The 17,006-nt window shown below is 31.6% G+C and overlaps 2 protein-coding genes across 2 annotated transcripts; both read left to right on the top strand.

Annotated features, from left to right (window-relative positions):
• The first annotated feature begins 54 nt into the window (after positions 1–54).
• LOC125860803 (uncharacterized protein At5g01610-like) lies at positions 55–2,296 on the top strand. Its single transcript, XM_049540825.1, has 3 exons — positions 55–209; positions 776–830; positions 1,635–2,296. The coding sequence occupies exons 1-3, from the start codon at positions 108–110 to the stop codon at positions 2,012–2,014; spliced, it is 537 nt and encodes a 178-aa protein (XP_049396782.1). The 5' UTR covers positions 55–107; the 3' UTR covers positions 2,015–2,296.
• A 1,141-nt stretch (positions 2,297–3,437) lies between these two features.
• LOC125859609 (eukaryotic translation initiation factor 5A-5) lies at positions 3,438–5,764 on the top strand. The gene is made up of 5 exons (XM_049539392.1): positions 3,438–3,686; positions 4,717–4,839; positions 4,940–4,996; positions 5,092–5,166; positions 5,471–5,764. Exons 1-5 carry the CDS (start codon positions 3,564–3,566, stop codon positions 5,570–5,572), a joined length of 480 nt encoding a protein of 159 aa, XP_049395349.1. The 5' UTR covers positions 3,438–3,563; the 3' UTR covers positions 5,573–5,764.
• The last annotated feature ends 11,242 nt before the right edge of the window (positions 5,765–17,006 follow it).

The following is a 17,006-nucleotide window of genomic DNA, read 5'->3' as shown; positions in this document are numbered from 1 at the left end:
CCCAAATTAACATCCACAGAAACAGATATATATAGAGCATTTTCTTCTGATATATATAGAGCATTTTCTTCTTCCTTGTCAGCTCTGAGTGTTGTTACAGAATTGGAATGGAGAAAGCACTGACAACAGTAGTGAGCTTGAAATCAAGTACATTCTGGGTTTCGAAGAAAGCCAAACAAGAGATCTCTAATATCTCTAATGACCTATCCGTATGCTTCTTCCTCTTTCTTTTCTCAACTATTTTTGTTTTCTTCTTCTTTGCATTTATGGTTCTGTCAATTCTGCAATGACACAACCGATTTGCAATTTCTTTTGATTTGAAATTTGGAATTAAGAAATTGTGGTTAATGCACATTTCTGATTTGTATTATTGCATATGTAAAATCTGGTTCGCTCAGACCTTATCCCTACCTCGTGGAGATAGAGAGGTTGTTTTCGAAACAACTACACTCACGTAACACATATCAAATCAGATTTAAAAGGAAGATTGGTGGTACCAGTAATTGGTGCTAAGTATTGTGCGTGAACTTACTTCTGATTTACTGATTTGTTTTAATTTTTGGGGTAAATCTGCGAGAATAATAGCCTCCTCCCTTTTAAGATTTGATACTATTGGTGTTTGTTTGATCACATAAAAGTCTAAGTCGGTTCAAATATAGAAAACCTTGATCTGTTAATTGAGAGTTTTTAACAATTCAGTTTGTTCTAATTACATATATGTATATAAACTTGTAAGTTTCCACTTCATCACTCTGCTTGATTTCACATGTTTCAGAATCTGTCGAACACTGTTGAAGAAAAGGCAAAATGGATTTTCAACAAGTTAAAAGGTATGCATTTACTTCAATCAACTTTGCATTTACTGTCTGCCTATAATTTAATGCGTTCATATAGTTTTTCTCAACTCTAAGTATCACATTCAAGTCTTCGGCTATCATGAGAATGATTGAATCTGAAAGAAAACAACTTCGGAGTAAGCAGGAAAGTCTAGTGACCACTTCTATTTGCCTCTGCATATTTAGAAATAAATAGTCACTACTGTTACTCTTTTCGCTCCATTCCTCAACAAAAATAAACAATGTCATGTCAAGTCATCAATTCATAGAACAATCTGGTCTGAGATTGTTGCAGCATATTGCTGTTTTCTAGCGTGGATGTAGTGTCAACATGTTGATTCATACAATGGAAATAGCCGTCATGAAATTGTTGCAGCATATTGCTGTTTTCTAGAAAGCTTACTCCAGCTAACATCTGTGCCACATTATAACTTCTAGCTGAATCCTAAAGGGGTCTGAGACCTGTACAGGTTTTGGGTTACATAATTCACATACGATCTACTTGAAACAGCCTCTCTACTCCATAAAAATGGGGTAAGGTTTGCATACATCCGACCCTCCCCAGACCACACTAATGGGATTACACTGGACATGTTGTTTTTGTATAATGCACATCCCTAATGATTGCATTGTCATTAAAGGAAGTGGAATATGGGTACTAGGCGCTCCCAACAATTGTCCCTTGGAACTTATGATTGTATCTAAAGGATGCAATGTTAGTTCATACACATTTTTTGTTCAATTTCTCCGCTACCTATAGCTCCCTAATCTGATGCAAATAATTCTGTGATGTGCTAGGCAAACCTACAAAATCTTTGCCGGATCTCCTACGAGAATACAACCTGCCTTCTGGTCTTTTTCCCCAAAACATAACATGCTATGAATTCGATGAGTCAAATGCAAAGCTCATTGTCTACCTACCATCAGCCTGTGAGGTCTGCTTCAAGGATTCATCTGTTATGAGATATGCTACTCGCGTTAAGGGAACTCTGTCAAGGGGAAAGCTCACTGGAGTAGATGGAATGAAGACCAAGGTGTTGGTATGGGTCAAAGTCACGAGTATCAACGTTGAGAGCTACAAGTCTGATAAGGTGTGGTTCAATGCTGGAGTGAAGAAATCAAGGTCAAAAGTTGCATATGAAATGCCTCTTGATGCTGTTAAAGTTGAAGAGTTTTGAGGCTTCCACAAAGAGCAAAAAAAGTAAAAATTTCAAAAGAGAATAATGGTCCTTAATGCACTGGTATATTCATTTTATAGAGAAAACAATGTGCATGTTCATATATATATATCTATCTACTAGAGATTTTAGCCCTCTCGTTAATTGCTTGTGCATTGTGATTCTTTGTTTACATCCAACTTATTAGATCATTAGTCGATGGGTATTATTGGACACAATTGTTTTGCCATTGGCATAATTTCATCTTGCCCAAAAGTGAAAATGAAAATTTAAATTTTGGTTTTCGTAATAGAGAAAGGAGAATTATTGCTCATTGATGTTATCATCTAGCATTCTTGATCAAAGCACCAGATAGAAGAGGAGTTCATGGTTGAAATGATTCAACGGAAATCATATTTGGGATAGTTGGAAAGAAGGTAAAATTTTCTTTCTTAAAAAAAAGTAGGACCAGAAAGTTACTCATGATCAAAATATCTTTGTCATATATCCATTGTTTGTTTTTTGAAACTCCAACATAACTCGCAACCGCTATAATCTCAGCCACAACCTCTGTTCTTTGTGTGAGCAGTTTGTGGTGAGTATTGTATAATAGCCTACAAACATGTGGCATTGAAGGGGGATCGGTTTTTGGTCATCTGTGTTGGAAGAATAACAAATTTCAATAAAACAATAAGATAATATATTTTCGGAAGATCTCTATATAAATATATGGCTCTATTAATGTATAAATTAATGATTCTCTAAAAAATACAAAAATATCTCTGACAATTTAGTGAAATATGATTCTAGTGTTTTTTGTTAAAATTTAAATATATTTAAAGCTCATATCTAATTTTTCTTATTTCATCCAAAAGTTCTAGTATTGTCTTCTTGACCTGTATCAAAAAATTATGAAGAGTTCTAGATGTGATAATCACTTCCTTATGTGAAACTTGTTTTAAAGGTATTGTATCAACTTCAACTTCATCACCAACATTGTTTTCTTGATGATATCCACAATTTCTTCTAAATTTTGAACCTCTGAACATGTATCACTTTTACCTAAGTAATCTAACATGCTATTAACATCCATTTTGTTGTGATAACCGAGATTATTAATTATGATCTCAAATTCACGAATATGATTTTTCACAAAAGGTTCATTCAAATTCCTTGAGACTTCATCTCCCTAACGATGTAATCAAAATTAATCTTCATTGAATCTTGAAAACACTCTTGAAATTAATAGATACTATTAATCTATCGAAAAATAATACAGTAATAACTTCAATAATATTAATTTAGATAGATTTTATTATATGTACAATATTATTTTATTAGAAAAAAATTAATGGACTTGGGGTGAGCACGCGTGGGACGGTGAAAAAGTGGATAAGGATGAAAATTAAAATTTCAAAATTTGAGCGTTAATACGGCAGCGTCATTTGAACGCATCATTTTATATCATATATACACCAAAAGAAATAGGCAAAGTCCCTTAGTCCCAGTAGTCCCAAATTTCTCCTTCTCCTTATTCCTCTCCACCGGGGAACCGTCAAAGATCAAAACGATGTCGGACGAAGAGCACCACTTCGAATCCAAGGCCGATGCCGGAGCTTCAAAGACGTACCCTCAACAAGCTGGTACTATTCGTAAGAGTGGTCACATCGTCATCAAAAATCGTCCTTGCAAGGTCAATCTCTTCTCCATGTTTCAATCGCTGTTCAGTTGTTTGATTATTGATATTTGTTATCTTAGATTTTGTTATACTGAGAATTTGTTGACATGCTCAGTATTTAGGGTTTCTTTGTGGATGAATATTTGATCGCCATGATTTTTTTTGGTTTTCCTTTTATTGATTGAAACAACACCTACCAGACACATGTACTCCCGGAGAATTCATCCATGTGGTAAAGACAAGTTGATATAGTGCAAATTTCAGTGGCGAAGCTAAAAATTTTGTTAACAGTGTTTTAAACTTTAGTATATGTCTCTGCAAAGTCATTTTTGACCTATATACACAATCAGTGGCGGAGCCACAGGGGTGTCCCCTCGTTGGAAAATTACACTGTGTAGCTAGAGTAAAAATATTTTTTTTTATGTATATATATTACATATTGGCACTCCTTAACTTCTACACGATTTTACTTCTTTATATTTTGACACCCCTTCGTCGAAGTTCTGGCTCCGCCATTGTACACAATATAATTTTTCGATAGGATTCACCCTTGAATCCATGTAGCTACGACACTGAGTGCAATATGTATTAACAAAAGCTGGTCTGGGAAGGGTCTGTGGTTTCAACGGAACTCGTTGATTTTGATACAAACTAATTACTATAGAAGTTGTATATATAATAACATAGCACTCAGTCTGAACTTGCTGAGTCTAGATTCTAGTGTCATCCCTATACACACATGGAAGAAGAATGAAAAAAAGATGTATATATTTGACTCTAATATATGTGCTATTATCCCTGAGTTTGAAATGTTTCAAACTGTGCACCATTAGTCCTGGGGATTCTCCATTGTGAAAATAAATAGTTCCCTATGACAGCAAAAGTTCCAGTAATGTAAGTTTTGGAGATCCAATCTAGTGTTGAACTTTGGGGTCAAGGTTTGATAGGCCTCCTTTTTTTTTCTTTTTCCCATTGTTAGTTATGTTGTATGTTCCCTGATTGATTTATAGTTACAAGTACTGATAGGTCTGGTTTGTTGTTGAAGGTGGTTGAAGTTTCAACTTCCAAGACAGGCAAGCACGGTCATGCTAAATGTCACTTTGTGGCAATTGACATTTTCACTGGAAAGAAGCTTGAGGATATTGTTCCCTCTTCTCACAATTGTGATGTAAGTAACTGGCACTGGATATATCATTTCCCTTGCTGCTTTGCTATACTCATTTAGTACTAAATTATTGCTAAATAATATGTTTTTGTTTTCTTTACAGGTTCCTCATGTGAATAGGACTGATTATCAGCTTATTGATATCTCTGAGGATGGCTTTGTATGTATTTTGCTATCACTTTTTCTCCATTTGTCATTTGGATTTTGAATCTCCTTGTTGTTGGCTATCCTATCTCACTTGTAATATTGTTTCAGGTGAGTCTGTTGACTGAAAATGGTAACACCAAGGATGACTTGAGGCTCCCAACTGATGATACTCTTCTGGCGCAGGTAAGCATCAGTACAGTATCTGTTTTGGACATCAATGTTACTTTGCTACCTATTTTTGTTCGGGAATACAAAATTTTTGAAGTGAGTAATACTTGAACACAAGGCATCATATTAATGAAAGGAGTAACATTTACTGATTAGAGCCATTTCAACTTAACTCTAGATTTAGATTCCACAAGGCATTAGTTTTTTATTGCACGATCAGAAAGCATTGAATCCCTTCAATGCAAGATTAACATTTGTACCATAAATTTGTGTATTTCTCGGATACTCTTAACACTGTTTTTCTAAATGATGAGCACAGGTCAAAGATGGTTTTGCCGAGGGGAAGGACCTGGTTCTGTCAGTGATGTCTGCCATGGGAGAGGAGCAGATTTGTGGTATCAAGGATATTGGCCCTAAGTAGCTGCAGATGGTATTGGTGTATGTTTACAGAGTTTCTAAAAAAGATGTATTATGTAGAAGAATCAAAACTTCTTTACTTTCTCTTGCAGTTGCAGTTGTTCTAGATAACTGCTATTCAACTATATGTGTTGTGATTGGATTCTTGTACTCACTACGGTATTTCCTTTATTCTGATATTGCTACCTTTCTAGTATCGTCTGGACATAAAAGCTTGCTTCTGTATCTTCAAGCTATTTCGTCATAAATTGTTTGAAGTGCTTCATCATTGAGAGTTCAAATTTGCCGTTGCAGAGTTAAGACTTGAAATATTCCTTACATTTGGTGGACAGTATTGTACTCTAGTCTGAGCAATGGGCCGAGGCTGAGTACGATTTGGGCCATAAAACATGTAGAACTGTTTGTTTGAACGGTTGAAGTATTGGGCCAGGTAGAAAAAGTGCTTGATGAAGAGTGTGTGAACAGTGAAAGCAGAAAAAGTGCTTGATTTATATGGGTGATTTACAAGAATGCATTAGAGATCGGTGAGTTTGAAGTTTAGAACCTGTTTGCTCATGGGCAAAGTTTCATGTTTTTAAGTCGATTTTGAGCTTGAAGGTTTGCCCATGGAGCAAGCAGGTCAAAAGCTTTAACACCACTTATTTTCAAGGTTAATAACATTAGCAAACCAAAAAAAGAAAGAAGATATAAATATTAACAAATCGGATGGTGTTTTGATTAAATTATTGAGTACTAGCTACTAGATCAGAATTGATGTTTAATTGTTAGTTGAAATAAGGAATATGAAGTTAAAACTTTCAATTAGTGACTAGGAAAACGACAAGGAATATGAAGTATCACCGTATTGGGGTCCAATGCCGTTGTAGCACTGTTGTTGAAATATTGGACAAAAAAACAAGTTAAAAGACTCGGCTGCACAGCGCATGTTCCCATATGCTGAAGATTTCCTTGTACCAGAAAAGTGAAGACAATATTTGGGCTGATATATTGGAGTACATTAAACATTTTCCTAACTCAATTTTTTAATTTCAATATGGCGTTATTTTTGAGTATTTTTTTCTTTGCTAGAATACATTATATCATGTAATGAGACGGATGATATAGTCTTGCGCTCATGAGTTAGGTTCAAGATTCATTTCTTAACATGGTATCAGAGCAGGCAGAACTCATCTTACATGATGTTGACCCCAAATTTCAAATTAAATTGCCCACGTTGTGGTTAATGAGATGAAGATTAGGTTCAACCTCCATTTCTTTACACATCACTCCACTAAACCTAAACCCACTTACCATAAGAGATAGTGTATCAAAATTATAAGTGAGTTTAGTTGACTTCAACAATGTAACGCAAGAACATTTAATTGCTGTTAAGCATTATGCATTAACAAAAACTGGAGGTGGGGTTCAGAATCATATAAAAAGAAATGAAGTATTTGCTTCAAAAATTGTATGTGAAGCAAGAGCAATGAATGTTCATAAGAAAAATAGGTGCAAACTTGGCCACATTGTTATATGTATATGTCTATGTCTAGCTGGCTTAAGAATGGATGTAAAATTTCTTAGCTAAACAACAAAATATTCATACTAACCTCATTTAGCTACGAAGTAACAACGGATTATAAGAAAATTCATTTAGCTAGGATATTCTAGCGATAAATTAGCTGAGGGATTTCCGATAAATTTCGTAACTATTTTCTATGTGATTAAACACTTGTTCAAATATTGTTACGGTTGTAGATGAATGAAATTCTTGTATTGTATAAATACAAACAGTGAGTTGGTTGCCTACTTCATTAGAAAATATAACTTTCCACAATAACTACTCCTTCTGGTCCCAAGCATTAGTGTTTTGGTAAGTTCAATTTATTTCAAAATAATTTGATGTCTTATAAAAATAAGAAACTATTTTATATATATATACACTTTTTTTTGTAAATATTATTTCTAGCTTTGCACCGAAAATTTGCAAAAGGAGAAAAGACACAGTGATTAGAATTTGTGATGGGGAAGCAGAATGATTAACATTATGCTAACTTGAAACAAAAAGTAGAATGATTAACATTCAGAAATAATTGCACACAATTTTTGGTTGATTTGATGATAAAACCACCCTCACTTTTTCTTTTTTTCGTTTTGCATTTACATTGGCCCACGTAAAGATCGAGAAGCATTTTCATTCACGATATTTTTCATTTTCAAGACTTGAATTTATAACAAAAAAGCACATATTTAACTTTGTTCAATCTTATTATCCATTTTTTAGTCTTATTCTACATTAGTTTTATTGGCTAATATAGCCTTTTTTTGTATGTTTTATTTCTCCCTTGGAAAAAAATTCAAAATATATTTTTCTTTTTTTTTTGGGTGGTTTATTATATTGAGGATATATATATAATAGAACTACAAGGCCATTTATTATTTTGGTAGAGAAAATGAGAGTTCGGATCCAAAAGAGCAAAAAAAATTGTCAAAAATTTTAAAAGGACACATCAATTTTTTTTTAACTAAAAGGGCAAAATCGCTCCTGACGGAGCGATTTCCTTCTGACAAAATTGACGCCGTTACTCCATTAAAAAACACAAAAATCGCTGTCGGGGGCAGCAATTTCATCCAAAAAAATAATTCTTTTTTCTTTAAAATCGCAGCGATTTTGTTGAATTTTTTTTTAACGCTGCCCCTGCAACGATTTTCTCAAAAAATTAGTTGAACTGTTAGGTGCCTGCCTTTATTGCTGCAAAGTGCAAAGGAACGAAGACCAAAATGGATGCTTTTGTTAAGCTATTGAACTTGCTTCTTTTCGTGTACTTCTTGTTAATCGCCATTGTTCTACCACTCTTTGATGGCCAAGTTGCCCTTCCTAAACACATATTTCCTCCTGTTTTGGTTAACCTAAAGAGCTGGTACACTAAACAATATGGTGATTACTTGGTTTTTGAGAAACCCCATTTATTTGTTGGCTTATTTGGTTTCTGAGAAACCCCATTTATTATGCATTGCAAGCGATTTTTTTTTTTTTTAAAAAAAAATTAACTTTTTTAAGGAATTTCAATTTTAAAAATTTTTTTTTTTAGAAAAATGCTGCCCTTGCAGCGATGTTAAAGAAAATAAATTAACGGAGTACGACATCAATTTTGTCAAAAGGAAATCGCTCTGTCAGGAGCGATTTTACCCTTTTGGTTAAAAATAAAATTGATGTGCTTTTTTGGAATTTTTGACCATTTTTTTGTCCTTTTGACTCCGGACTCGAGAAAATGATTTGTATTTGTATGAGTAGTTGTGAATATTATTGTATAAATAGACATATAGAGTATAATTTAATGGAGTTTTGTAAGAGCAACTTGCAGACCTTGTTGTTCCTGAAATACGACGACACGTACAACTTATGTGCCAATTAATTTTGGTCATGTTCATTTATGGGAAGTTAGGTTTTTCTATTAATTTAGAAATTTATTTTGGAGGGAAATTTATGGTATATATTGTCCAAAATATTCTAACATTATTTTTTTTTTGTTGAAATAATTAGATGCTTTTCTAAGAATAAAAATGGTCCATTTCTGACATTATGATCCCAGTAATTCATGATATGATCTCCCAAGAGAAATTATTCTCCCAAATGTTTATCCAAGTCGATAAAAAAAATTATATGTGTTTGTTGGGGCAGATTTATCAGGTGTTACGTGACATTATTTTATCTGAAAATATGTATACATAATTGGAAGGCAAAATAGAAAAAAGACAAATTAAGAAAGTAATATTTTCTCCGTCTTAAAATAAGTGTTATTTTAACTAAAAAAAAAGAAAAATTGAAATAAGTATATCCTTAAAAATTCAAACCAAATATTATTATTTTAACCATACCCTTATACTTGACGTTCAATTCCAAGAGATATTAACCAAAATATGGGTAATTTAATATGTTCTATATCCAACAATAGTTGTCTACTATTAATTTGACACACACCTTAAGAAATAATAAATAATAAAATAATATTATTATAGTACCTTTTGAATGTACGAAATTTAATGTTTTAAAAAATGTATTAGATACTTGAATGGAGTAGTATTTAACAACAAGGGTAAAATAGACATAAAAGGGTAATTATTTTTTACTTTTCAAATTGAACAAGTATTATTAATGATGGACGGAGGAAGTACTACATGTTATATTTGTTATTTTTTTATAAATATATTTTTTGTTAAAATGACACGTATTTTAAAACGAAAAAAATAAGTTTCAGCATAATGTGCCAAAAGAAAATCCAAAGAGGAAAAGCTTTCAGAGTATAATTGATTGATAATGATTGTTCACAAGACTACAAAGTGATGCAATGATTCATAAGTATGTTTAAAGTTATTTTAATCACACTATATTCCTAATTAGGTATCAAGTCAAATAGCACTTGTTCCAATCGAGTAAATTGTCAAATTACTCCCAAATTTTATGTGATATGTTTTCCACTTTATTCAATCTCTAGTCTTATTTAATCTCAATCTTTGACATTCCATTTTTAACAAGAGGCCCTCTCTATAATATACTTGAGATAGAATTTCAAAATTTAACTTCTACGCACTTATAATATAAAGATTTTTGGTACTTTTAGTAATACGTAGCAAGTTATTTTCTGCAATTTTAGCAATCAAAGTACGATAATTAAATAGTTATATATTGTGTAGGTCATCAAAACTTAAGGGAGTAAAAAAATTGTATACTATTAGTCCACAAAAGTTAAACTCAAGTAAATTTAAATAATTGTCAAATGAGAATGTAATTAATCGTGATAGTACTTAACTTTTGTCCTAATTAACCTCAATAAAACTAACAGACCTATTCCCCTTAAGAATTTTATTGGAATATATGCGTCCATTAGTTATGATTAGGACCGGGTCCTTAACACAGTTAAGATAAACAAAAGAAAATACTGAAAGTAAAGATAGCACACAACTTTACGTGGAAGCCTCCTTGCTCAAGGGAGTAAAACCACGACCTGTCTCACAGGATTTTCAAACTGTTTTTACTAATCTTCTCAAGAAAAAGTAAAACACAATTTACAACACACACGAGATTAACCTCCTAATNTTTAGTAATACGTAGCAAGTTATTTTCTGCAATTTTAGCAATCAAAGTACGATAATTAAATAGTTATATATTGTGTAGGTCATCTTAACTTAAGGGAGTAAAAAAATTGTATACTATTAGTCCACAAAAGTTAAACTCAAGTAAATTTAAATAGTTGTCAAATGAGAATGTAATTAATCGTGATAGTACTTAACTTTTGTCCTAATTAACCTCAATAAAACTAACAGACATATTCCCTTTAAGAATTTTATTGGAATATATGAGTCCACTAGTTACGATAGGACCAGGTCCTTAACACAGTTAAGATAAACAAAAGAAAATACCGAAAGTAAAGATAGCACACAACTTTACGTGGAAACCTCCTTGTTCAAGGGAGTAAAACCACGACCTGTCTCACAGGATTTTCAAACTGTTTTTACTAATCTTCTCAAGCAAAAGTAAAACACAGTTTACAACACACACGAGATTAACTTCCTAATCTCTCTTCTGAGTAATACAACTATCACTCAATGAGCCAAAACAATGCCTGCATTGCCTACTTTACTAATCGAACTGATTAATATAGACTTTTAATGTAAGAAACAAAATTGCTCTCAGCTAAGTTCTTACAGTGATTCACCCAAGGTTTGAAACGTTTCTAACACATGTGAAACGAATCCTACAATGTAAGCACAAATACAAACAATCAAAATAACAGCTGGTTCAGGAAGTTCGTCAGTCTATGAGGTCCCTTGTTGTTTTTGTTGAAGGTTGAATATTCTCTCTTTGAATGAATGAGTGTTGTTTGTCATGTTGACTATATCAACCATAAAGAGTTATTGACCGTTGGAAAAAACAACCTCGTCCATTCTGATAGGTGTGGTACACTGACGACCTCACCAACCTCTGACGCAACAGCTTTCCAGCTGTATAGCACATAGACCTGGACGAGCATACTCTGCAGAGGATCGAGTCCCTGTATTTGTGATGAGATCATCAAAACATCTGGGAACAGTAAGACTTATCAAATTTGACTTTCAAGGTCATACTTGTTGAACTTTTGATATTATATATATTGTGCCTATAAAATGTAGGTGAACTATTTTTATAATCAATAACTCCGGAGCAGTAATCATCATCAATTTTCAATTCAAACGAATACATTTTTTTTCTTCCCTAAAACTTTTGTTTTCCAGCTGAAACTAAAGATTGGGATGGAGAAATATTAAGAGCTCCATTATTTTTGTCACCAACTAGTTCAACAACAATTATATATTAGTGTTATCTCAGAAACGAATTTGATGATCAAAGAATCTCAATAAAAATATTGGCCTTAGACAAAATTCTAGTAAGAGACCTCAAATATGTATACATAGTTATTATTTTTAATTATGAATAGTATTTTTTTCACTCAAAAACTTGATGAACATTAATATACTGAAAAATTATTGCAACTAGTGTTCTTGACAAACATCAATTCACCCTAAGAAAATTATTAATATAAAAAAAATTTGTAAAGATTATGAAAACTTACTAGTTCAAGAGGAAAAAATTGGTGTTTGATTAAGAAAAGAGAGGAAGAAAGTTTGTAATTGTGAGAGCAAAAGTCACGCAAAGACCGAGAGAGGTGATACAGTATTACTATATAACTTATTAAATAAGTCTGAATGGTGTTAAGACTCTCCTGTAGATCTGATCCGTTCAGACCTTTTCAGGTCCATTAAGAGGTTTTTTGATAAAAGAAACAAATGGACTTAATGGGCTGAATCTAAATCATTCAGATTCAAACCTAAAAACCAAACACACTTAATGGAGTGAATCTGAATGATTAAGATTTAGACCTCCATCAAGTGCAAACAAATGAGGCCTAAGACTGTGAAACTTGCGTATACTTCTTCTGTTCAATAATAGTTGTTCACTATTGACTTGGCATACCACTTAAAAAATAATAAGGATAATATTACTATTTTATCCTTAGGCTTTATTAAATGTAATGTTTTGAGAAATGTGTTAGATAATAAATAGTATTTAATAGCAAGGGTAAAATTGACACAAAAGATAAATTATCTCTTAATTTTCTAAACTGAACAAGTATTGTTGAACATCTATTTTTAGTATAATGGATAACTATTGTTAGACGGAGAGAGCATTATTCTTTTCAGATCTAACTTAAGAAATTAGGCTAAATTAATTTTTTTGTTATAAAATATTATAGTGTGGATGTCCACTACACCAAGAAGTTACTCTCACCCATTATCTCCATTACTTTCCTCCATTATGAAGATAACCATAACCTCCAACTTTATAACACCATTATTCTTGTAACCTTTCACTTTCATAACCTCCTCCATTATATTCATGTTAATGTCATGTTTATGACTAACCTTTTGTATGCCTCTATGTTACACTATAAATAGAGGCAAGGGTTCATATTGTATACACTTGAAGACTTGGAATAATAAGANTTCTTCTGTTCAATAATAGTTGTTCACTATTGACTTGGCATACCACTTAAAAAATAATAAGGATAATATTACTATTTTATCCTTAGGCTTTATTAAATGTAATGTTTTGAGAAATGTGTTAGATAATAAATAGTATTTAATAGCAAGGGTAAAATTGACACAAAAGATAAATTATCTCTTAATTTTCTAAACTGAACAAGTATTGTTGAACATCTATTTTTAATATAATGGACAACTATTGTTAGACGGAGAGAGCATTATTCTTTTCAAATCTAACTTAAGAAATTAAGCTAAATTAATTTTTTGTTATTGTTGTAGTGGTAACTTCAGTGCATTTGGCATAATTATTAACTTAGTCCACATTACTTGAAGTTCAATAGGCCATTTGCATTTAATAAGTATGTATAAATATATATATCATAGTGTACAATTTCAACCAACTCCTATAATATATAGGGGACTGGCCAGTTTTAATTTCTTTTCCCCCCATTAAAAATCAAACAGCACGATTTCGTGCTACATGATTAATTAATTAATTACCAGCAATTCCCGCCACATAAAATTATTAAGGATTTATGGACTTATGGTTTATACACCTACTCATTATATTATATTCAATTGTTTTAATATGACACTTGAAATTTTAATTATGGACACTTAGCTTGTTGTACTATTGAAATAAATTTTGAAGCACTGAATCATTAATAAAGTTATTTTTATTTGATATTCCCTCTGTCCCTAATTACTTTTCCATTTTTTCTTTTATAGTTGTCCCTAATTATTTATCTATTTTAACAAATCAAGAAAGGACAAATTTTTTTTTTACCTATTATACCCTCAATTAAATGACTAATTATTTTTTAAAATGTAGAACTTTTCATCCACTTCATAAGTAATAGGGGTAAAATGGTAAACTCACTATGTCAATAATTATTTTCTTAATAGGTGTGTCAATTCAAAAGTGGACAAGTAATTAGGGACATAGGGAGTATATAGGTTATTGGTTCGTATCATGAAATCAGTTATGATAATCCTGTTAGAGTAAGTTGCCAACATCACACACGCTCTTAAATGCGATGACCCTTTCTCAAATCACACGCAAATGGGGATAATTTGTGGAGAAAATGATCAAAATGGTCCTTAATGTATATGCGTTACTTTATTTTGGTCCTTAATGTATCACACATGATTGAAATGGTCCTTAATGTATTACAAAAAATGTTCACTTTAGTCTTTTACCCTAAATCTAACCAAAATTACAAAAAAAGGTGTTATATTTATCGGTGGATCCCACATGTTAACAAAATATAATAATGTTATTTTCTTTGCAAGCTCCAAAAAAGAGCTCCATGATTATCATCATTTTTTCTAACAAAAAAAATATTATTTTATCTCTCGAATTCTAAATATTGTTCTTTATTCTCATTTATGCATATTAAAATTCTATGTTTATATATGATGTAGCTTTGTGGAAAATCACTAGCTAAGCTTTGGGTGTCTTATCTTATTGGAGATTTTATGGTATTTTCTGTTTACTAATTCGATCGTAAAGTTTGTATTTTTTCTATATGTTTTTTGTGATAAAAAATTGTTCCGTCATTTTGATTCACTGAAGTAAGCAATTTTCACATTATCATTAACAATTAAGGAAGCTTTCACATTAGATTCCGTCAAGTTGTTGTTTTGGGCTCATTTAAATCTTAATTTAAGCTTGAATAAACTATCGACAATAACACCAGAAGGTGTATAATTTAACAGCTAAAAATTGCTTTGGAGTCAAAAATAATATTTATGAAAAGAGAAAATAATGAAATTTGTTAGAGAAAGTAGAGAAAATGGTGGTGTCTATGGAGCTATTTCTTTAGAGCTAACAAAGAAGATAACAATGGTATAGTTTGTTAGCTGCATGTGGAACCCACCGTTAAAAATAACACCTTCTTTTGACATCTTTGTTAGATTTAGGGTGAAAGACTAAAATGAACATTTTTTGTAATACATTAAGGACCATTTCAATCATGTGTGATATATTAAGGACCAAAATAAAGCAACACATGTACATTAAGGATCATTTTCTCATAATTCGTGCATCAAATTACTCTTTTTCTCTTGTAATAGTACTTCTTCTGTCGCTAATTACTTGTCCATTTTTCCTTTTTTAGTTGTCCCTAATTACTTGTCCATTTTGACAAATCAAGAAAGGACAAATTCTTTTTCTCTATTGTACCCTCAATTTATTACTTTGAAAAATGTAAGACTTTTTTGAAAATCTTAAATTTTTAATTCATCCACTTCATAATTAATAAGGGTAANGTGTTATAAAATATTATAGTGTGGATGTCCACTACACCAAGAAGTTACTCTCACCCATTATCTCCATTACTTTCCTCCATTATGAAGATAACCATAACCTCCATAACCTCCAACTTTATAACACCATTATTCTTGTAACCTTTCACTTTCATAACCTCCTCCATTATATTCATGTTAATGTCATGTTTATGACTAACCTTTTGTATGCCTCTATGTTACACTATAAATAGAGGCAAGGGTTCATATTGTATACACTTGAAGACTTGGAATAATAAGAAAAGCTCTCATCTCTTGTTTTACTATTTCTATTGCTATCATTTTTTATATTTCTTGTCTTGTTTTGCTTTAGTTTTACAACATTTTTGTTATTGTTGTAGTGGTAACTTCAGTGCATTTGGCATAATTATTAACTTAGTCCACTTAACTTGAAGTTCAATAGGCCATTTGCATTTAATAAGTATGTATAAATATATATATATATATCATAGTGTACAATTTCAACCAACTCCTATAATATATAGGGGACTGGCCAGTTTTAATTTCTTTTCCCCCCATTAAAAATCAAACAGCACGATTTCGTGCTACATGATTAATTAATTAATTACCAGCAATTCCCGCCACATAAAATTATTAAGGATTTATGGACTTATGGTTTATACACCTACTCATTATATTATATTCAATTGTTTTAATATGACACTTGAAATTTTAATTATGGACACTTAGCTTGTTGTACTATTGAAATAAATTTTGAAGCACTGAATCATTAATAAAGTTATTTTTATTTGATATTTCCTTTGTCCCTAATTATTTGTCCACTTTTTCTTTTATAGTTGTCCCTAATTATTTGTCTATTTTGACAAATCAAGAAAGGACAATTTTTTTTACCTATTATACCCTCAATTAAATGACTAATTAATTTTTAAAATGTAGAACTTTTCATCCACTTCATAAGTAATAGGGGTAAAATGGTAAACTCACTATGTCATTAATTATTTTCTTAATAGGTGTGCCAATTCAAAAGTGGACAAGTAATTAGGGACATAGGGAGTATATAGGTTATTGGTTCGTATCATGAAATCAGTTATGATATTCCTGTTAGAGTAAGTTGCCAACATCACACACGCTCTTAAATGCGATGACCTTTTCTCAAATCACGCGCAAATGGGGATAATTCGTGGAGAAAATGATCAAAATGGTCCTTAATGTATATGTGTTGCTTTATTTTGGTCCTTAATGTATCACACATGATTGAAATGGTCCTTAATGTATTACAAAAAATGTTCACTTTAATCTTTTACCCTAAATCTAACCAAAATTACAAAAGAAGGTGTTATATTTAACGGTGGATCCCACATGTTAACAAAATATAATAATGTTATTTTCTTTGCAAGCTCCAAAAAAGAGCTCCATGATTATCATCATTTTTTCTAACAAAAAAAATATTATTTTCTCTCTTAAAATATTATTTTATCTCTCGAATTCTAAATATTGTTCTCTATTCTCATTTATGCATATTAAAATTCATGTTTATATATGATGTAGCTTTGTGGAAAATCACTAGCTAAGCTTTGGGTGTCTTATCTTATTGGAGATTTTATGGTATT

Source organism: Solanum stenotomum, chromosome 3 (genome assembly GCF_019186545.1).
Source record: "Solanum stenotomum isolate F172 chromosome 3, ASM1918654v1, whole genome shotgun sequence".
Taxonomy (NCBI): Eukaryota; Viridiplantae; Streptophyta; class Magnoliopsida; order Solanales; family Solanaceae; genus Solanum; species Solanum stenotomum.
The sequence above is the reverse complement of the archived record's forward strand: the minus strand, read 5'-3'. Positions and strand labels throughout refer to the sequence as shown.